The sequence below is a fragment of the Labrus mixtus genome, chromosome 17 (genome assembly GCF_963584025.1).
Source record: "Labrus mixtus chromosome 17, fLabMix1.1, whole genome shotgun sequence".
Lineage (NCBI taxonomy): Eukaryota > Metazoa > Chordata > Actinopteri > Labriformes > Labridae > Labrus > Labrus mixtus.
Window position 1 is genome coordinate 9,019,888 of NC_083628.1, and position 22,717 is coordinate 9,042,604.

At 39.2% G+C, this 22,717-nt stretch overlaps 1 protein-coding gene across 5 annotated transcripts in view; it reads right to left on the reverse strand.

Moving 5' to 3' along the window:
- Window positions 1-22,717, reverse strand: part of garnl3 (GTPase activating Rap/RanGAP domain like 3) — a 72,173-nt gene that overhangs the window by 7,884 nt on the left and 41,572 nt on the right. For 3 of the 5 annotated variants that reach the window (XM_061060597.1, XM_061060594.1, XM_061060596.1), the window contains exons 6-27: window positions 21,905-21,969; window positions 20,386-20,449; window positions 20,229-20,255; window positions 19,651-19,726; window positions 18,619-18,717; window positions 18,408-18,511; window positions 16,299-16,407; window positions 16,110-16,155; window positions 15,500-15,606; window positions 15,289-15,404; window positions 14,725-14,847; window positions 8,430-8,504; window positions 7,635-7,749; window positions 7,467-7,493; window positions 6,428-6,532; window positions 5,543-5,659; window positions 3,638-3,804; window positions 2,656-2,814; window positions 2,253-2,319; window positions 1,891-1,998; window positions 981-1,099; window positions 408-543 (exon numbers count right to left, since the gene is read on the reverse strand). In XM_061060597.1, coding sequence (XP_060916580.1) covers window positions 408-543; window positions 981-1,099; window positions 1,891-1,998; window positions 2,253-2,319; window positions 2,656-2,814; window positions 3,638-3,804; window positions 5,543-5,659; window positions 6,428-6,532; window positions 7,467-7,493; window positions 7,635-7,749; window positions 8,430-8,504; window positions 14,725-14,847; window positions 15,289-15,404; window positions 15,500-15,606; window positions 16,110-16,155; window positions 16,299-16,407; window positions 18,408-18,511; window positions 18,619-18,717; window positions 19,651-19,726; window positions 20,229-20,255; window positions 20,386-20,449; window positions 21,905-21,969 — 2,131 coding nt within the window. The remainder of the gene's footprint in view (window positions 1-407; window positions 544-980; window positions 1,100-1,890; window positions 1,999-2,252; window positions 2,320-2,655; window positions 2,815-3,637; window positions 3,805-5,542; window positions 5,660-6,427; window positions 6,533-7,466; window positions 7,494-7,634; window positions 7,750-8,429; window positions 8,505-14,724; window positions 14,848-15,288; window positions 15,405-15,499; window positions 15,607-16,109; window positions 16,156-16,298; window positions 16,408-18,407; window positions 18,512-18,618; window positions 18,718-19,650; window positions 19,727-20,228; window positions 20,256-20,385; window positions 20,450-21,904; window positions 21,970-22,717) is intronic. The other 2 variants (XM_061060598.1, XM_061060595.1) reach the window with 1 other exon arrangement.

Genomic DNA, 22,717 nt, shown 5'->3' on the forward strand with positions numbered 1-22,717 from the left:
AAGAAAGAAAGAAAGAAAGAAAGAAAGAAAGAAAGAAATAAAGAAAGAAAGCAAGAAAGGGGAACTATTGACAGAAAACTTCCTGAACATGTAGATCATTTCCAGTGTCACATTAGGCAGCAGGGAAAAAGAAGGCATTTCCATAAAGGCTAAATGATGTCAGTAGGAGGTGCCCTTGAAAACTACACATAATTACCACTGAAAAAAGAGGGAACTCTTGAGGGTAAAGGCTGCACCTTCAATGAATCTTTCAGCTGAGACCACAGTAGTTCATGTAAATTGCTCTGGCGCTAACACAGCAGCACCCAAAGTCAAACAGATCTGCAGGCAACGCTGACATTTGGAAATCTTTACTTGCAAAGCACTTATATCAACATCCTCTTGTGCTTCCAATGTGGTGGGCTTACCGTCACCAAGCGGCGATGGGAATACAGGCATCTCGTAGCCGGTGGGCGTCTGTGGGGAACTATGGGAACTGGTGTCTCTCGAACTGCAGTTGGATGCTGAGCTCACCGGAGCAGACGAGAGAAAATAGATATCCGACTGTGTGTGGAGAAAAAGAAGGAATTACAGAAGAGATTGATATCAGTAAAGCGACACAAAGAATATTTCATGATTCCAAGAAATGTTGAAGGAAATAACTTGACAGAAAGGTTGGAGTAAGAAGGTAAAAAAATGACAAAAGAAAGAAAAAGGGGGAAAAGGTATGTGTTCTATCAGGTGTTCTGTGGTCTCTCTTATATCATCTGAGTGTATGAATAATGAATGTATTATTGCTTTGAAGCCATGCAGATTGCTGGCCATATTTCCCAGTAGAGTGATAAAGATTGATTGAAACAAGAGAGCTGAGACAGCAACTTTTACAACACACAGTCTGGCCTACTAACATTAAAAATACACACAGCTTTAAAGGCTCTTACTTCAGTGAATCGTGTGTGTTTTAGGTGCATAGATGAACAATTTCTTCGCTAAATACTGACCCGTGAAGCTGCTAACTGTAGCTCTGGGACTACAGCTGTGTACACGAGGTTGCCGTTGACCACCAGCCGGATCTCAATGGAGTCGGTTGTGAAGGCCAATATGTAAGGGAATGCACAAACTGCAAAGACAGAACAAATTGATGGTAAAGAAGCAGAAAAATCAGACAAACGTGCACATTTTACAAAAATGTATAAATTTTAAAAAGATTTGTTTTGTTGTTTCCTGAGGGAAACATCTGGCATTTAAGCTGCTAATGCTAAACTTAGTCAATCAGCTAACTGCTAATGTTGCATGTCTGTTGTTTGGGGCTTAACTGAGCTAGCTTTATTTTTAACACAGAAAACAGTCGGATGTTTTAGCTGGAAATTAGGTTGATAAGAATAGCGAGAGTGAATTAAAAACTTTAAATTTACCAGCTGATGAAAGACAAAAACAAGGAACTAAATAATGCTAAAATGATACACACAGAACTCCCATTCAGCGTTGGGTGATAACCCTTTGTGGGGTTTTAACCAGGCTTGTTGTTAATATAAACATACTGTTGAGCGTAGCAGAGGCTCTCCAATATTTTTCACACCTTTTGTTATTGCCTTTGTAAAAATGTATGAGTTTGTGTGTCTCATTATGTGTTGAGACAAAGGAGCATGGAGCCGCAACATGTTATCAACGGGGTCAGGGTGACAGGTTTAGTACCAATTGTGTTCCCTTTTCATAATTTTCTGCATTAATAAAAAACATTCACCAGCACAGACACATGTGCACAAACACACACAAACACACAAAATAATCACATAAGCCTATTGGATGCTTGTGACCACACATGCCGTTTCCATGGTGACAGCTAGCTCTGGGCCAGGCCTGCAGGAAGAGTCTGGGTGGAGCCCAAGTGTTGTTTCCGTGGTAACATACCGATAGCATTAGGCATCTGGTTCCAGCTGAAGTGGAAGTCGGAGGTGTTGGACTGGATCATCGGTGTGGAGCCGTTAAACGGACAAACTTTCTTATAGTAACAAACATCTGGAGAAAGACAAGAAAACTGGTTCAAAGTAAATTATTCATTTTCTGCTGTTTATGTTTCAAACAAGGGCTAATAGCTGTGTTTTGTTGTAATTTAGAAACTTCAAGTATCCAGACAGTAAAGGGTTAGGGTTATGTATTCTTAAATCTTGGAGCATTCTGTACTATTATTGTGTACTACAGAAAGGAGCTATGTAAGAGAAATGCTTAGATTTGACAGCAGGGACAGGAACCTGTGTCAAAGGGAGACTCACAGTTATAACACAAGAGCAGGCCCGCCTCCCCGTCTTCGTACACATCAATGGCTGCTACATAATTTACCTGAAAGTAGAGAAGAGTCATTTTAAAGGAAATATTTTAAACATGAGCCAAAGGTCAAGGAAGAGGAACTTTGCAAAAAACGGATGCCAAGGTATTGGGTGAAAATCCAGAGATTATGAAAAACACATTGTTACAGTTTGTCATCTTTTCGGTTACTTTTTCAAAAGAGAAATGGGAAAAATAACTATAAAAAAAGAGTTTAAATAGAGCAGCTCTTCATCCTCTAGCCTCTTCGTTTCTCCTCTTCAGCTGTGGTTTGTGAATGACAAACAAGTCGATTCACCCAAGCAGCTTGGTAATATGTGTGTGTGTGTGTATTTGCAGGTGTTGCCTCACCCTGTTGGCGTCTACATGATGTAGCCTGTAGGCATCTCCTGTGCTCTCATTGATCAGGTCAAACTGATGTTTGTAGGCCACACAGATCATGTTGTCGTTTTCCCCCGTCGGCCCGTCCACCAACGCCATCACCACCGGCGGGTCACACAGACAGATCTCCTGATGGAGCGATGGCAAAAGATGAACCTCAGTGCTTTCACACAAAGTTTACTTTAATTGCTTTAAAAATAAATACAACCTTTTTTCTCTTTATGTCTTGTACATTTTTATTTTCATACTTCCATTAGGTACATAACTGTGCTTAAAGTTAGATTCAACTTGGGAACTTGTTGAGTATATTTGTTTACATTTTGAAAGCTTAAAAGTGTGCAGAATTAGCATTCCTCTTTGTGAAGCACAGTCATGAATTAAAAATCATTGGATTCCTTCTGTACGGACACATCAAGCTGATTTATTGGACATGTGTTTGTTATGGACATAAGAAAATAAAGATATCATTGGAAAAAAGCTATTTCAAACTGAGTCTACAGATATGATGATCATTTATGTGTCTCAAGACGTCATACAATGATATCACGACAAGGAAAGTTGTTGCTGTCATGGAGACAAATTGGGGCAATTACGTAGTAAAAACAACAAAATTGCCTCCATGAGCTCTGAGCAACTTCTTCTGACTTTCATTTGTTTCTGGTCAAATCCAATTCCAAAAACATGAACTAACTTATTTGTATTTTAAGAACAGCTGCATGTACTTGTTGTTTCACCTTCTCTCCCCCTGCGGCTCACAACACAACGTCTCGCATAAATACAAAAACCCAGCTTTAGAATATATTATGTGTAAAGAGAAAACGGACAAATACAACGTCTTCTTCTTTTTTCAAAACCAAAAATAAACTCAGAAGTTTACTTTCCTGATTCTCATTTGTCAGGAGTTTGATTTTTTCTGCACGTTAAGTTTTTCCTAATATAGATATTGTCGTACCCGTATGTACTGAAACTCCTCCACCGGTGAGTCTGCTCCCGCTGCGATGGCGCTGAAGCCTTCAAAACGTGGATGTTTCCTGGTGATGAGGAGGAGTTTGTTCCTGATAGCTGCTACTATCCTCAGCACGGAGCCGTGGTGGGTGTTGATAGAGTACAAATGACAGCCTGCGACAAAGAGGGTTTGGGAGAAGCAGGAGGATGGGTGAGTGATCCAACAGATCAATGATTCAGACAGATGACTTCACAGCAGCAGCAGGTCAAAGGTTATGTTTTTGCACTCCTCAGAGGACTTTTTTTTAAAGGTCACAACATCCTGTACTGGGCTGATTAAATATCCATATCTTTTTACTAATATACAAAAATCCTGTCAAGAAGTAATTGCCTCACACTGAAAAATGTGTTTACAAGGTTACTGATTTAATTTGTCACAACATTTTCAATTAATCTCTCTGCCAAAGCTGACAAGAAACAAGATCCAATTGTGGATTGCTTGATGTCGGACCAATTTCCCAATTAATAAATAAATAGATGGATTTGCTTTCAAACAAAACAAAACAAAAACAACAATAGCATCAAATTTTTCATTGTCTTCAATTAGTTTCAAATCAAATTTCAAAAGGATTTTCATTCAAATAAATGTCTATTAAGTTTCTCTTATTATCAAAATAAGAAAAACAATAAACTTATCACACTGGGATAAATGCCCTTATATTTTGCAGTGACATGTTTTCCGTCTCTTCGGATTTTTTTTGGCGCCGTGTAACAGACTCGCTCTCTAGCTCACTTGTGTTTGAAGCAGTTCACTGAGTTCTTATCGCTAGTTAACAGTTATCCTGACTGAGCGAACAAAGAAAAGATCAGTATCCTGTAACCAAGATTACCTTTTATTACCACAAGTGGTGCTGAAGAGCAAAACTGAGGTCAGTTGTATTTTTTCACAAGTCATTATCTTCTTCAGAAGACCAAAGGTAGCAGGCAGATTGAAACACTCACATTATAAATGACAGAATCTGACAGTAAAAAAAACAAATACAGTGCTGTGTTGGATACACTTATTTTAAAAGTCTATTGTTTTTTAGAGACATTTTAATACTAAAAGACGGTAACTCTAAAAGATATCCACTTGATTTGTACTTAGACAGCAATGATACAAATACCTTCATTTAACACTTAAAGCGCCTGCAAAGAGTTTTTAGGGGGGTTATGAAACAGACACCAAATTAATATTGACGTCTCTTTATGAGCTTCAAATGTAAACAAGACAATTAGCAACGAGACTGATTGATTCTATGAAGTTACTGTTCATGTTTAATAATGTATTTTTGTATTTGAATGTTCAGCTGCTCGTTGTTTGTGTGAAACTCTGTTAATTGTGCTGCTGCCTGTCTTGGCGAGGACACTCTTGAAAAAAAATATTTTTAATCTCAACGAGTTTTCTTTCCTGGTTAAATAAAGGTTAAATAATATCTCTATAATTTTTTTTTTTAAGTTTGAATCTGATGGGGTGAGATAGGCGTCAGAAGAAGTGGTTCACTACAGACTGCCAACACCAACTTTGTTTCCATTTGCCATGGCAAAGAAACTTTATTCAAAGCAGGATACGATTTGTTCTTTAAAATGATGACTTACAAGTACAGGACAAGATCAACAAAGACCCAAGAGGCACTGATCTGTCCACAGGGGGGCGCCAAAATCAACAGCTTTAATTACGTTTGACAAGAAAAAAGAATGGAAATAATTAAAAAGGACAAACGCTGTTTAAATGTGTATATTGGCACATTCAATCGGTAGTCTATCCTTCACGTCTTGAATTAAGATGTATTAAAGTTAATTGCGTCACTTATGATATCTTGCTTGTTTTGCAGAGTTATTTAAATGTTTCGCAACTCTTTTTGTGTGGCACCTTTAGTTTTCTCCAGTTTGTTCTCGCGGCTGTCACACTTGCTCCTGACGAGCTGCTTCTCCTCCAGGCCTCTCTTGAGCGCGCTCAGTCTGAACACATAGAGCCGGGCGTCCTTCCCTGGGAAACACAACACAAAAAGGGCACTTCTGTTTTGCATGAAGGTTACTCTTAATTTGCCGTCGCTCTTTTTTTTAAGCATCCTCCTACGCTCGGACAATGGAGAGGATTACTCCGAGGCTTCTCAGAGGCTTCATCAAAGCCCACACACAGTCGTGACAAATGCTTGCTCTGCCATCACATTATCACCATCAAAACCAAGTTAACCCTGTTTGTAAATGTTAGGGTTATAATAATCTGCACGCTAATTAATTAAATGCTCTTTTGGTTGAAACAAACACGAGACGAATTGCAGAGCTGTTTGTTCTTACAAAGAGTCTATTTGTTTTTGTTTGAAATGCTTTCAGGTCCGTGTGTTTCATTTTATCTGTGTCTGCCCATTACAGCGCTCACAGTCAATCCAGACCTGCAGGATAAACAGACACACACTGTTCTGTACAGACACACACAATCACACACACACGCAGAGCCTGGCGGGGATTGGTTCTCTATAGGTCAGCTTCCTTAGATCACAGCCAGAGATCGATGTGTTCACTCGGCCGATGGAGGTGGAAAGGGTAAGTACGTACTCAACGGCGCAGAGAGAGATGACAGAGGTGAAATAAGAGAAAAAAAATGGGAATAATGAGAGAATAAATGTGCTTTAAATTCGGTTCTGCAGCAGAAAAAAAATGAATGAAGGAGGGGATGGCAAAGGATGGAGCACACTCTGATGTCCAGGGAGGGGGTTTTAAGCATAATTGTCCTTTTTCCCCCCTTGAGGTGTACCTTTGTCCGCCCTGGTGATAAGCAGGTCCTGAGGCTCGAGAACGTGCATCTGCTTCACCACCATGGTTTTGTCAAACGCTTGCACCGGAGGGAGAGCCTGCGTCTCTGAAAAACAACACAGAACAGAATAAAAATATGTCAAATCCGAAAATGACTTGATGATGCAATCAGGTAATTGGTATTGTTGTCTTCCAAAATGACTCTAATTAGGGTAGAAAATATCTCAACCTTACAAAGGCTTTGTGAAAACATAACAACACATTTGAGTAGATATTTTAGAAAAATAGAAGAAAGATGCTTCAAGTAAATCCTGGTGTGTTAAATGCCACTGTTATGTGTGTGTCCCTTTTTTTGTTACATCAAAGCAAAGAGCATCAGCGTTTACAGAATCAGGTTTGTTGCAAGGTATAGATTTGAAGGAATTTGTCATGGGAGTGTTTTTGATGCGGAAAACAAAGAACATAAAGTAGAATGTAAAAGTAGTAAATAAGGGAACTGCAGAACTCCTACTGTCAGGGAGGCTTAAAATAAAATAAACATTAAATAAAAATATCTAATATATGTTATATAATACAAGATATGTTCAACAGGTGGGAGTGGAAAAATACTCTTCTTGGTAGAGTTTCAAAGAAGAAGAAATTCTATCATAAACCTACACTCTACACATCAAATTATTCTGAAGAAATGTTGATTATCAGTCAAGGCTAATAAAGAAATGTTTTTGGCATTTTAATTTCGGCTCGTAAAAAACTCTTATTAGGCATCTCTACCAACAGATTGTGTGGACGTGACCTGGAAAGGACACTGATGCTGTCTTATTTAAAATAACAGGAACTTCATTTGTATTTATTTTCTCTGCAGTCTCTCCCTGATGTTACTCGGTGTAAACACCTACTCTCTCTTAAAATCTAACTTGAGATTTTAAAATCTTAAAAACCTGAGGACTATAGAGAAAGTCAAGCAATGTTTGTCTTAATAATCTGTAAAACTAACAAAAAGAAAATAGGTCATAACCAAGGATAAAAAATGAGTCACTCACCAGCGTTAGGCAGAGCAGGATCCGGCCCTGAAACATGCACACCGTCATTATCATCCTCATGCTAGCTGTAAGTCGTGGCATTCAGCTGAGCGCAGTATTGAATGGATATGGATGGGTGGCTTTTATTTTTGAAGGACATAGGGATATATAGATTAGGGATGATCTCACCATCCAACAGCATGACCCCCGCTGTGTCCGTGGCAACCATCAGAGACTGACCCCAGGAGTCTGCACACACGATCTCGTAGGGGAAAGTGCTGCAGAACGACTGGGACTCCCATGGCTGCAGAATAAGTGCACATACAGACACAGATACATGAGAATTCAGGTCTACTTGCTTTGTTGAAAACTTAATAAGAAAAAACAATAACACAACATTTGTAGACTACAAAACCATTTTGAGATTGCATTGAGCCTGAAGCATGATCTTCAAAAGCTGTACAAGTTGTGCAAGATCAGTCAAATAAGATAAATCCACATGCCTGTATTTAGTATTGTAAAAACAGCAGCAGGTGGGGCAGATTGCTGCTTCAATGAAAGAAAGAAGCTGCAAAAAAATTCTTGATACCTTCTAAATTTTGGAGTTTAACAATAAAACAATAAAAATGAAAAACAATAAATAACAGAAATTAAATTAGACTTAGATTAACTAAGAAACTGTTCATTTTTTATAGTTATACATGGACATAGGTCCTTTCAATGAATATTTTGGTAATTTTTTTAAAATAATCTCTCTGATAAATGACCTTAAGAAAAATGTTTTTATGTCATGTCATTGCAAAAAGGAATATTGCGCCAATTTATCTGAAACTCTAAAACATAGATTCATTTTTGGCTCTACACTGATTTGTTTTGGAAGTAATCTAATAAAAGGATTAAAAAATTTTCATTAATCTCAAAGAAAAATAAAATGTCGGTTCAGATTTTCGGCAGTGAATTGTCTAGAAGACAGCGAGCGCTCACCTCTTTCCTGCACAGGCCCGTGGTAACAAGGCTGGTCGGGGCGTCTCCTCTCACAATGGTCTTTAGCTTCAGAGCCTGAGGATGAAATGGTTACAGATGTTAAAACACAGCAGAGACATCTGTCACTTCTGGATGCTGTGGCCTTCAGTGCCAGAGACATGATCTGATCATTTATTTAAGTAAAAAGGAGCAAGGTAACAATGAAGAAGACATTCTAGTAGAGTTTTAAAAAATAATCAAAATGCTATACTTGAGTAAAATACTGACATATGGTGTTTTCTGACCAAACAGCAAGAGGAACTATCCAATAGAGTTCCCTGAGAACTTCACATCATGGGAACTTATTTTTCTGTCTGCATTCACACCGCCATGGTACCTACTCTGAAGCAGGAGCTAAGTTCCTCTAAACGGAGTTCTAGTAACTAAAATAGTTCATAGCTCCTGCGATGCGGAATCAATAAAAAAGAGGGAGGGTTCCAACTATGAAAAAGTTCCTGCGGTCCGAAAGCAGCTTCTGTCAAGTGACCAAAAAGTACCTCTAACTGTTCTTAACTTGTGCTGTTGTGAAGAATCGCTCGAAAAACTTTTGGTTGCTCACATAATTCACCTAAGGCACGAGTGTCTCTTAAAAGAAAGAATTCCGGTGATCGCTACAAAAAAAATATCTGGATAAGATGTTTGAATCATGGAGCCTGCACTGAATAATTGAGTTATTCGTTTTATTGCATGAGAAATGTGCACATAAATGCATCACAAGCAGTGCTGTGAGCTCGTTGAATTATGCACCTTGTATTCCATCACTAATAAATAACTACACTGTTACTGCTGCTTCCTTGTTTTTATGCTTATTCATGCTGAGAGATGTGACAGCAGCTCGTCGGAATAGAAAGGATGTAGACAAGCCAACTAGCAACTGTAAAAAAAAAAAGAAGAAGACTGTGTCTTGAAAATGGAATAAAGTTTGTAATTGCATCAGAATTAAGTTTGCACGAATGCTTAAGGAGCAAGTGTCTGATCGGGTTGACAATTTCCAGTCCAAGCTGAACAGTCGGGCGGTTCTATTTACATATCTGCATAAACAGGCAACCTGGAGATAATTAAATCAATATGAACAAACAGCACAATGACTGGGCAGTGCAGCACACTCTGGAAATATACATCAAATACATATACTGATCCATCCACATGAAACCTTTGAGTATATTCTGCACCACACAGCCGTTGAACATATACAGAGACAGTTTAGTTGAGGACAAACGCCTAGTCTCTACAAATCAGGGTAATCAGTGAATCAACACGTCTAGCTCCCTTTGTTTTCAAGCTTTAGAGCACAAAGTGTCGATGTTCGGGCTTCTTGTTTATGAGCCGAGCGCGACAGAAACAAGACAAATAAGGCAGAAAACACACGGAGGAACAAGGCTGAGAACTAAGAGATAAACTAAGAAAACAAAAGAGACAGAAAACACTGTAGAAGCAAAACCAAATCGTTAGAACTAATTCAAAAAGGTGCTAACTTTGTTGATCTATAATCCCTCGTGGCTGTCTGTTTCGCAGTGCGCAGATGTAAATAATTACTACATACTTATTTTCAGTGTAGACTGAAAAAAGAACACAACAGCTTGGTTTGCAGGCAGATTGTGGCCTCTAGGAGGTGAAAAAAAACAAACAAAAAAAAAAACAGAGATCACAGATTTTAAAGCAATCCGTCTCAAATCCTGTTGTGAAGTCATAAGGTGTCTTCACAACAGGAACTTTTTCATAGATCTAGGAACTGTCGGAAACCCTCCCCCTTTTTTAGTGCTTTTGCACCACAGGAACCAAGAACTGTTTCAGTTCCTAGAACCCCGTTTAGAGTAGGTACCATTGTTATGGTTCATCCTTAGCAGCCCCCTCCCTTCCTCATGTTTGTTGTTAGTTTTCCTCTGTTTGTCTCTACCCTCTGTTTCTCCTCCCCTGTGTGTCAGGTGTGCATGGTTGTGTGTGTGTGTGAGTGCTGGTGGGCGTGGTTTTCTCCCCAGGCAGCCCAGGTGCAATCAATCATCCTCATCTGCAACAGTTTATCTACTCCGGTCCTTTCACCACTCGCCGCCTGAGTATACTATAGCTCTCTGTGGTATTTACCTTGTTTTTGGCCGACATCTCTGAGTATCGTTCTGTGTGAACTACTAGTGTGTTGCTAACTTCCACCTCTGTGTCTCTCTGCCTCAGTGCCTGGTGTTTTGTGCTCGTGCCTGCCCGCCTACTCATGGAAGTCTCAACCTTGTGGATTTTGTTTTTCTCGCTACCAATGCTCTTTTGGCATTGTGTCTTTTTGTTGTCGCTCACTAAAGACTGTTTGGATTGTGCCTCTGTGTCCGGAGTTTTGCTTTTGGGTCCGTGCTCTCGTGCCGAGTCATAACAACCATGGTGGTGAGAATGCAGACAGAAAAAAGTCCCCGTGATGTGTACTCTGTCAGGGAACTCCCTACCAGACAGTTCCCTCTTCAAAAAGTCCCCCGAAAAACACCTGTAGGTTACCGTTATGGCTTCAAACTAAACTTCCAGGTAAAGCCACTGCTGAGTGGCTTTTACACGCTATCAAAACCAAAAAGCAGCCGCAGATCCAAAGACAACTTACACATTTATTTACAAAAAAAAAATCATCAGAAATTAAACTCGACAAAGTAAAATAAACAAATCAGGTCGCTGTCATTTAATCTCAGCTGCCGCTTGCAGTCAAAAAACTGTTCCGCTCCCCACTCTCACCAGTCTCCCCCAGGTGTCATTAACCACAGTAAATTACCCAGCCAATAAGAAGCGGCTCCGCTCCAAAGAGGGAGAACGAGGCACAAATACCCCAAATCTATTTACAAAAGCTAAAACCAAAATAAGCCCACATAAACAAAAACATATAATAACATAAGCCTAGCGTCTGCAGCACATTCATTTGAAACAGTGAACAAACTGTTTAACTGGAACTACTTTCTTTGGTATATATCAAAAGTTAATCTACACCCATGTGACACCCTTCAGCCAATCAGAATCTAGTATTCACGCAGACCATGGTATAAGATTATTTAAACAAAATATTTAAAGGGATAAGTCTCACAAGTTTATATATTTTTCAAATCAATTGAATGGTTTCCAATTAATTTTAAGTGTTTTTGAGCTAATTGTTGTAGTTTTTAAAATATAGTTGAATACCAAAAGAACTACAACCTAAATATGTAAATAATTGTAATTGAAAGTACATTATTTCCCTTAAAGATGTGGTCGAGTTTATGAAAAGCACATTTCACACATCTGTGTGAGCATTATTATAAAATAGAAACATTTTAGATTTGGATATGTACTATGGGGAAAATTACAATTAGGAAAAAGTTCAATTCATTGATTCAGGGCGCACTAAATCAACAGCAGCTGTGCTTCACTCCAGAATATTGTCTGGAACATCACATGATAACTGAGAGCATATTTTTCCAAGAAACAATGAATTTTTCAAAAGCAACCCCAAACACACTAATTATGTTAACAATGCCAGACGTCGCCCTGGTTCAGCATCACGGACAATTCTTTACACACTTATCTCTTTTGTGTTTCCAGACCTTGTTCCCGGAAAAATGATAGTTACATCAGCACCAAGAGCAGAGGTGTAATGATCATTACATCAGCACATTAATACTTGAGCGTGGACTCACTGACCGGTTCTTATATCATTATTCCACCCTGACCCTCCTGGTAGACGTTCACTCTGCTGTCTGTCAGGAATTACAGCTCTTACAGAGTCACAGATCCTCCTCACAGATGAGAAAGGATAGCTTTCTACAACAACAGCTTCTGTATATGGCTTATTATTATGTCAAAATAAAAAATATATACTAGCGCTGGCGGTTAGATTATACACTGCTCAAAAACATAACAAAAAGCATTGTGTCTCACTGTGAATAATGTGCCTGATTACAGCTCAAGTCTTAAGTGTTCTCAACAGAAAAATGTGATCACAACCATATCACGGCCTCATAAATAAACAACAGAATGTACTTTGTTATTTAAGCAGGGACCAATAGACCACATGAAGTCATTTCTCCGTAAAAGCCAGTAAAGTATTTTCTAAAACAATGAAAGTGTGTAGCTGTATTTCATCTTTTTTTTTTCCACACATACAACCTTAACAGATTAACAGATAATGTTAAAGGTTAAAGTTACACTTGATTTTATGTGTCCCTAGCATGTCTACAATCCCCCCGCTTATGAGAAAAGGACATTCCCGTCGGCTTTTGCCCGGGCCACTTTTCAGAAAATGTGTGCACAAACAGGCCATTTAGAGATGTTCCCTTTATGACATCACAAAGGGCAGTAACCCCTCCCCCAGGTGTGTGACACTCCCACAGCTATAGGTGCTCCTTCTGAGCCCATCTTTCCACTGATAACGATAGGGGATGGTGCAAGACAGCCCAAGCCACATCCCCTTCCAGAGAGGGGCGTGGTCAAATACAGCTAATTTGCATTTAAAGCCACAAACACAGAAACAGCCTGTTCTGAGCAGGGCTGAGGGGTTAATAGGCATGATGAAATACAGGATCAAGAGTGGATTCTGAGCAAGAAACCTCACAGACATGTTATAGGGAAGCTCTGAGACTTATTTAAACGTATTTAAAGGAGGATAATATGTGAGCTTTAAGATTTTTTTTCACTACATTAAAGCCACACAAACCACTTTTTATGATTTATTATTTAGCTCCTTGTTAATTTCTTAAATGTAAATGAAGCAAGAGCACAATGTAAGCAGAGAGACGTGGAATCATCGACACATTCATCTGAGTCACCTTCATTCATAACCATGCGCACAGAGCAACCAGCTTAATGAGCAGCAGTGAGTGGTTAGCCAGTCCCTCTCTCTGCCTCAGGGCTGTAACAGGATGCTGCACCTGACAGCTGGGTTCAATATGCAGCCTGATATTAAAACCTGCAGACACTACTCTGTCCAAGAATCAAATCCATCACAAATCTCTGTGCCTGCAGAGTCTGTCTTCTAACAACAGCCATCTGTTCATGTGAGCGTCGGATCAGGTTTTTGCTTGCTGTAATTATTCCATCTGGTGGATCATCAGGTGATCCTTCCTAATACCAGTCTGATGGAAGTAACATGTCCATGTTCTCTCTAAAAATACACTGGGAATCATTAGAAGTCTTGAACAGTAAGTGATTCATACAAGAATAAGGGAGTGTCTTCCTTTTTTTGTAAAGTATTCCCTTGGAAAGTGTTGAGTTGCTTTGCAGAGACTGAAAGAAACTAAAAAAAAACCTAAATCTGCCTATCCACTATCCATATTGTTTTCCCGTTCGGGGTCACAGGGCTGAAGCCAATACCAGCTGTCATTAGGCAGTAGGTGGTGTACACCCGGGACTGGTCGCCAGTCAATCACAGGGCTGACATACAGTGACAGACAACCAGCCACACATTTGCATCTCCAGGCAGTCACCAATTAACCTAACAAGCATGTCTTTGGACTGTGGGATGAGCCAGAGTACCCTGAGAGAACCCACGCATGCACAATGGAAGAGCACGCAAACTCTTGCATCGCACACATCAAGGCCCTCTCCGACGGGGGTTCGAAACAAGGAACCTTCTCGCTGTGTGGCAACAGCGCTAACCACTGCAACACTGTCCCATGTTGATAAGACGCTCACTCTATTCGACCAAGAGGGATAAGATAACATAAAACTACATTAATTCCCAAGGAAATTGGACGGGCCTTATTGCTCTAAAGTTACTGTATGAAGAGCATCAAACACACATGAGATATAAAAACATAAAATGTATGATAACAGACCAAAGTGAATGAAGGTCAAATGCAAAGAAGCAGTGCCTGAAATGGAATCGCAATAGACCATCTCCAACTGAGAACTTTAAAATTTAAGTTGCACAAAACAAGAATACCAACATTGAAAACAGGTAAATGAAAGCACGTAGAGACAGTTATATTTACACCTTAAAAAGAATTGCTATGGTATGAGCAGGATATATTATCATACATATTTCTTCCCAGTCAGACATTCACTCAGTATAACATGCTGGTATTATGCTCACAGATACAAATAGAGTGTGTTTACATGTTCATGTGTGTATAGGTGTGTCTGTATTTGTCTATTTATGCTGCTTGTGTGTGCCCACCTTCTACCGGGTGTGTACTCTGGTTTTCAGCACGTGTGTGGGAACATGAGGGTGTCTCTGCCTCCTCACTTTAGTGTTCTGATAGTGTGTTAATGCAGTGTGTGTGTTTGTGTGTGAGTGTGTGTTCGTGTGTTTTTTTACCTGCCCTATTCTGACAAACTCAGCCTGACGCGCCTCCTCCTTCTTGCGTGCCGACTTCGGAGACTCGGGCAGCACGTCGCTGAAGGATCGCCGGTTTAACATGTTCTGGGGAGAAAAAGGGACCTAAAACACCCAAAATGTTCACACACGCACAAACACAGACAAACATACACACACAGAGGGGAAAAAAGAAAGCAGAGAGGGGTCTTAGAGGCGGACCCTGGCAGGAGGTGAGAACAGCAGCAGTGAAAACTAAGTGCCGGTTAGAGCAACAGTTAAAAGAATGAAAACAGGAGTTTTAAGAACAAAAGTGGTGTGAGGAGTCTGAGAGAGAGAGCCTCCTGCTGAGAAAGTCAGCATTGCAGTAGTATCCAGTTGGCGTGGTGCAGTATGCAGAGAGAGACCGAGGGCTGCAGTAGAATACAGCAGAACAAAGCTCAGCAGAGGATAGTGTCTGAAGTCACCAAAGTGACAAGAAGGACAAAACTTGGATGGGTAAAAAGTTCAGACAGCGAAGAATGGACAAGAAAGGTACTTGTTGATGGTAAACACAAGCATCTGTACCTTGTGCAGGTCTGGCATGAGGTCTTGGTAGAGCGAGCGGATCAACATGTCGAGGGTCCGCTGACGCTTCTGGGCAAACGTTGGTGTCTCCAGTGTGGCTTTCTCTCCATTGATTACTGCAGGAGTGAAAGCAACACTCGATCATAAACAAAACGGGAAGGTGCAAACGTTTCGTGTGCATTCAAAGTACATTTCTAGTTCGCTTTCTTACATTTGACTAATAAAAAGTCCCTGAATTCTTGGTGATCAGTAAACACAGGCGGAGACGGGAGAGGGGGTCCAAACAGTGGAACGCTCTCCTCTGAGAATATCTTCAACCTGTGAAAAAGAGCACATATGTCAAAATGTTTCCTACACTTAAAATGGATATAAATTAAGGCTTGGGGATAGAACAATCTCAATAGGAGATAATACCAATGTCCACAAGGATGATTAACGGGTCATAATTACTTAATATCTTTAGATCAAACAGCTTCTGTCTTCTGTAAAAGAGGGGGGGCACATAATCGAGGGCAAAAGTGGGACTCCCCATCATTCACCAAAGAAAAGTAAATTGGAAAAAATGGTAACATAGTTTATATGGTTTATATTGATACATTTAAGGGATGAATTAATATAATTTTTCTGTGTTTGCATTTTTTAAAGGTACTCCTTAAACTAAAGAAATGATCAATGATGATACTTTTTTCCATTTTTTCCAGCGCTTATTAAAGCACATCTCAACCGAACATCACAGAAACAATCAAGAGGAGGCGAGATTTTAAAAAATAAGTTAAAGTCAAAAGCAATCTGCATTAAAGACCATAAAGCACAGAACTCACCTGTAACTGTCATTCTGGCTATTATACCTAACTAAAGCAAAAATATCTGGAAGTGGAGTAAAGGAAACACAAGATTATGTAAACGGGACACACAAAAAAAGCAATCCAATCATGGACAGGGTAACATGTGACATGTGTTTCATATCTCCATCTGGACACGGCTCATGTTAACGTTCACGGGAAGGATACGGGTGAAGTGCGATCGGATCATAGACGGTTTGAAGGACGACGATGCGTCATCCCCTTCCTGGAATACAATGGTAACAATGTCGTTTCCAATGTGTCTCTTTCTCTCCACCTGCCAGAAATAACAGACCAAATGTATTAACAAAAATCCTGCAGCTAAGCATGAGAAACATTGATTCAGTGAATTGTTGTGGCTCTTTTTCTTCTATATTTCCATTCATTTCAAATATTACCCAACGCCCCTACGGTTTCTGTTTGTATGTACATTTTTTGTATTTCAGTTTCCCCCCAAAGGTACCAAATTCTACCCAACAATTTGCTTCATGGCAATTCTTTGGCATAGATAACCATGCTCCTCAGAGAATGAAGAAATCCTCAAACGGAAAAAAAACCACATCCACTCATTTTGCTTTAAGGTTCTAATTAATCAAGCCATGTAGGAGGAGATATAAAAATAACCAACACACACTGGTGATGCTCAAGACTTTGGAAGAAGAAGAAACGGCAGTGAAAAAACAGGGTGACGTTTTTCTTTTTAATTTCTCAAAAGTTGAGTTTTTTAATAGATATTAGTTTGCACCTACTATCAACACCTCCACTGCAGACATCTGGTAATCATTTTGACTTTAACACAAGAAAAGTCCAAATCTAAAACACATTTTGTCATGATATTACTTGAGCACATTCATGCTCCCCATTTCTTTTTTGGATGCTGAGAGATTTCTTCTGACTTTGTATTATAGCGTCAAATAAAAGCTACCTCTTCGCCAATTAAAATGGACTAAATAAAAACTACAAAGTGACTTTATGTCCAGGTATGGTATTCAATAGTACGCTTTCATTCTCTTGTAAGCATGAGACAAGCAGGCAGACTCACATGTAGTACAAGCACAGACTGTTCCTTATAATCAGCCGCCAGAATGTCTTTTTCCTATCTTGAGAAGAAATCCAATTAAGATTCAGGTCTGCTAAACACCAGCCTGTTTAAATCATATTCGTATTGGCATTACAGAAAGGAGCTCAGCAGTAAAGCAATAACGTCCTTTCTTTCTAAGGTGAACAGAGTTTCATTCTATTCCACTGTACCTGCTTTCTATCGGTACAAAGTTAAGAGTGAGTTAGTGTCTCTGCAAAATCACAGAGAGATGAAGAACTGGGACTGACGTGCAATTTGACATGATGCGCTTTTGTCCAATAAAAGAGTATAAAACAGCCAGAGGGGTTCAATCTCTACCTGCAATTAGTGCTGAGGGCCGAATGTGAGAATACATTTATACAATTATGCAAAAAAGGAAAGTCGAGGAAGATTGTATTTGAGATCAAATATTTTCTCAAGTGTTGCAAGTCTGAACCAAGAAGAGTTTACTTCATCACAGTTGCTGTTTGTGTTTACAGTTGCAAGAAAATCACAAGTTCAGCAGATCATGTATTAATCAAGCAAAGTATTGGACTTCTAAAATTTTGTATCAAATCTATGTAAATACAATTTATCTTCAATAAACCATGAATAGCAGAACAAACGTTCATGGTAATCAATCAGAAAGTTGTAAGAACACTTAACTCAAAAACTACAAAAGTTGGATCCCAAGTAGTCCAGCGGTTATATCCCATGTATATATGCTACAGACCTCGAAGTGGGCAGCCCGGTATGACTTAGACCCTCTGCATTTTGCAGCATGTATATTCCCCACTTTTTCATTACCATTCCTACATTATCCTCTGTCCTACCCTATAATAAAGGCATTAATAAAACCTAAAAGATTATCCGCAAACAAAAACACAAAAGTCATTGTTGATAGGATTAGAAGAAAGTCAAGGGGTCAAAGGTCTATTTGTATACATCTTCTGTGGTCCATAAATGCAGAGATAAGATGTTGTGACAATATCTTTGCTAGATGTTAAGCTACTTAACTGAGGAAGTTTACATTTTCTACTATTGAGTCTGTAGATATTTTCTTGAGATCATGAAATCTCTGAACCACATTTTAAATTCAAATCAATCTACCAATAATTATGATCCCCTCTTCTGGTCATTAGAGAATGGCTGACTGATACTGCCAGACCTTCTGACCAATCTATATAACAGGAAAAAGGGGAAATGAAGACACCCACCTGCTGTTTGTTCTCTTTAGAGTAGGGTAACATGGTGGACACATGGAACATGAGCTCATGGCCCTGATACACTGTGTAGATGGACTTAATCCCTGTAGTGTCATCTGCAGTTGAAAAGACAGAAAAATTAGAATTAATATTGGTTTATTGGAAGGATTTGCTTTCAAAAAGATGTTAATGTAATGTGATTCAACATTATGAGCTCGCTTACTCTTGGTGTCTAGCCCTCCGCGGTAACCTGCCCATCCCTGCAGCGTTATGGAATCACCCAGAAGATTGAGAAACTTATCGAAGCCCTCACTCCCCGTCTCTGAAACAAACACGTCAAGTCGGATTTAGCAGATACATTACTTTGAAATACAAGTTGTTTTGATGGAGTAAGTTCCATTTTTGGAAAATACACATTATTTTATTATATATATTATTCATAAAGCATATTTTCAGTAAGCTCAGTGTGCTTTACATTGAGGTTAAATACACAGGAATTAAAGAAAGATGTACAACTGTGTGTCTTCAGCGTATGAATGGTAAGATATTTTCTCTTTCCTGATGATTGCACCGAGCAGAAGCATGTATAGATTAAAGAGCAAAGGCCCAAGGACTGATCCTTGTGGGACCCCAGAGAGAAATTTTGTGGCTACAGATGTACAATTGCTAAGAGAAATGTAAAACTTCCTTTCTTTTAAATAGGATTTGAACCAGTCGAGAACAAGGCCTGACAGGCCAAGTGAATTATGAAGCCTTTGTATCAAAATTTTAAGATCCACGGTGTCAAAGGCAGCTGTAAGATCAAGTTATACTAAGATTGTTCAATCAGAAATTGCAACATCTATGATATCAGTTAGAGTGATGTCAATACCTTGAGAAAAGACAAGGTCAAGTGTATGACCTTGTTATTGGACCCAGTGACATGTTGAGGAGAAGATTTTCTACTACTCTCATGTGGGTACCCTAAATATGACTAACACCAGAAGCTGCGTATAGCTTGTCATGACTGCAAACGGGTGCAAACAGCTAGATTAGCAGGCAGATTTCATTGCCTTCATGAAGAACAAGGTTCGTGTTTCACCTGTTTTCTCTCTTTATGCAGTGAGAATCTAACTGGCTGCTGCCTCCAGCTCCAAACTAAAAAGACAATCAGAACTATCTCCTTCTTTATCTCTTGCCCATTTATCCAATATGTGCATATCCCAAAATTAGAATCTATCTATTCTGAAAAAAAAGAGAGAAGAATGTAATTTACCATTGCTAAACATCTCATCATCTGTGAGCTGTCCATCTTTGGCAAACAGGACACCGAATTTAAAGTTGACAGATCCCTGCAAAAATCACATGATATTAATATTTGCTAATACATGCATATATACAGTATGTATACATATTTGTAAGAACTGTACACATGAGAGTAAAACCTCAAACTCAAAATGGATCATTAAATGCCAAACATAAGTTTTATGGTAAAAATAGAAACAACATTAACAGGGAGGGATTTATTTTGTAAAAAATAAACACAGAATTAAAAGCATACAATCATTGCACAATAAAAAAAGAGTAAAGAGTAAAGTAGGTTTAATTTATGAATACACTGGTGTAAACTAGTTGGAGATGTAAAATTACAATTATTTTCACATGTATGATAGCAGCTTTTCTTACTTACAGAATTATACAAAAAAAAACAAATAATGGTATCAGTTACTGTATGTGCAGATGGCTGAAAAGCAAAACAAAAATGGACCTAAAAAAGTAGTATCTAACCCAAAGAAATACCCGAAATACCCAGATCGCTAAACTGTCGGGTAAAAGCAATGTCATTCCACGTACCTCCTGTTCCTCCAACACCAGCAGATCCTGAGGAGAGACGACACAACAATTATCATTCACACCGAGCAGCTCTGCAAGGAAGGAAGCTCAGCCTGAGGATATATTGTAGTATAGGTGCTGCTGATCCAACGCTACTATGCTCTGGTGTTACTCTCACCTTCTGAATCTCCGGGGTGAGGATCTCCCTGGGGCCTTTCTCAAACCTGTCCATGTTCATTGCACTGGCAGTAAAGAAGGGAGAGGGGAGGAGGTGAGACAGCAGTAATGACAAGAGGGAAAGCTGTACACTTAGGATCCATGGAAGACAAATTGCCCATAGAGTTACACTGAAAAATGAGAGAGAGAGAGAACTGATACTGGGGGATTTCTCTTCTTAGTTGCATCATGTGTTGTCATTCAGAGTGAGACGCGCTCAATTTAGGAATTTACAATCTCCTGTTTCATGAATTCATTACATCCTGGTACTTGTCACGGACACACTCTGCAACTGGAAACATTACATTGAAGATATGAATAACACTATGATTTTTTAAAAATGCATTTCATAATGATTTCAGCTTCTTAAACACCATTAGAACTGACAGCGATGCAAAAAGGCTATTCAAGCAAAAATAAAACATTATCTGAAGCTAATAGCTATAGCAATTACTTAAATTATTACAATTATTTGAATGAATGAATGATAGAAAATGAACCTGCATACATTTGAATAACAGATTGATCTTTTCAACCATTTTTATTAGATTTACTTTTGGGCTTTTTGCTGTCATTTAGATACTGCAGTGGATAGAGAAAGGAAGCCGGTAGAGAGAGTGGGGACAGCAAAGGAGCTGCAGGTCAGACTTCGCCCACTTAGAGGACCATAGCCTCTGTACACAGGGCGTGACCTGACCCACTAGATCATCAACGCCCCTTTTTCAGACATTTTGAGAAAACTTTTTTTTATCTTCTGCAATCTGAGATTCGTCTTTTTTTTCTCCATCTTTTAAAGACATGCTTTCCTTTCGGGCTGTTGACTGGACAAAAGAAGCACTATAAATGTGTCACCTCATGCTCTGGAAACTTATATCTTATGAACATAATAATGAATAGATTATTATAGACAATAACCTGTAGAAACATTTTAAAATAACAGTAATTCAAATGATATAGATAGAACAAAATCGTGCAGCTCCAAATCAATGCGAAACCTGTTTTGTCATTAAACATGAGCAACAGGACCGACCCTACTTCTTTACTTTTAAATACTTTAAGTACCTTTTCCTCATAATACCACTACATTTCTTTTTTGCTTCATTTCAAGACTGGCTTTATATTTATAAGAGAGCATTCTGACTGTTTTCTTTTGTAAAGGGTCAGAGCCCCTCTGTGTATGGATGCTGATTTTGAGACCAAACTGTGAATATTTTTTTACAACTACATATTATCCAAGTCCAGTGGAGGCCTTAGAAGGAAGTATAACTCACCATGTAGGTTTAAATATATTTTGTTAGAGCCACAGACACCTTGCGTGGTTGCAGATGTGTGTCAGGACAAAAAAAAATCCCTCTTCTTAGTAGGCAAATTTGTAGCAGTTGAGGTGCCGATTGGCTAATTGGGTGTATCTTATACCTTAAGAATAAACTCTCATGGATTGAATTATGTCACAACAGAGCTCCAGGCACAGCACCTCTCACCTTAGGATTGACTTGACTGATAGTGTTTTTGTCGGGCTGTAGGGGAGGCTGATCTTCAGAGTGCCCTGAGAGAACAAAAATGACACCGATCAGGGATTACAAACTCTTAGCACAGTGGGTTTCAATCACCTTTATCCCTGAGGAGTCACTTTGCTAAACCTGTTGCAGCAGTGCTCCTCCTCCTCCTCCTCCTCCTCCTAAAATAACATCCTGCAAAATCACTGTTTCAAACAAGAAAGTGCAAGTGCACAAGACATTTTTCAATCAGTCACAGAACAATTAAATAGGACCAGATTACACCAGAGCAGCTCAGACAAACAGGGTCGATCTGTTAAGCGGAAACGACAACAACAACAACAACAACAACAACAACAACGGCAACATCCTGTTCCAGTTGGAGTCAGACAGAAACAAGATAAATCAATGTGATCAGTCAGAGGAGGTGCAGCACCCTAATCAGGTTGCAGATGACGCTGGAGGCCAAAATTAGTGCCAAGCTATCTTGGTCATGAAGCTGAGTCACCCCACTGCAGAGACACAACATGCATCACACACACACACACACACACACACACACACACACACACACACACACACACACACACACACACACACACACACACACACACACACACACACACACACACACACACACACACACACACACACACACACACACACACACACACACTGAGGGGAATTTTATACCTCCTCAAAATGCTGTTTGATTCCTTCTTTTATTCAAATCCCACAAAAAGTTTGATAATAATGTTTTTCCACATAAAGTGTTCCAGTTCAAGATGAGTCCTTGCT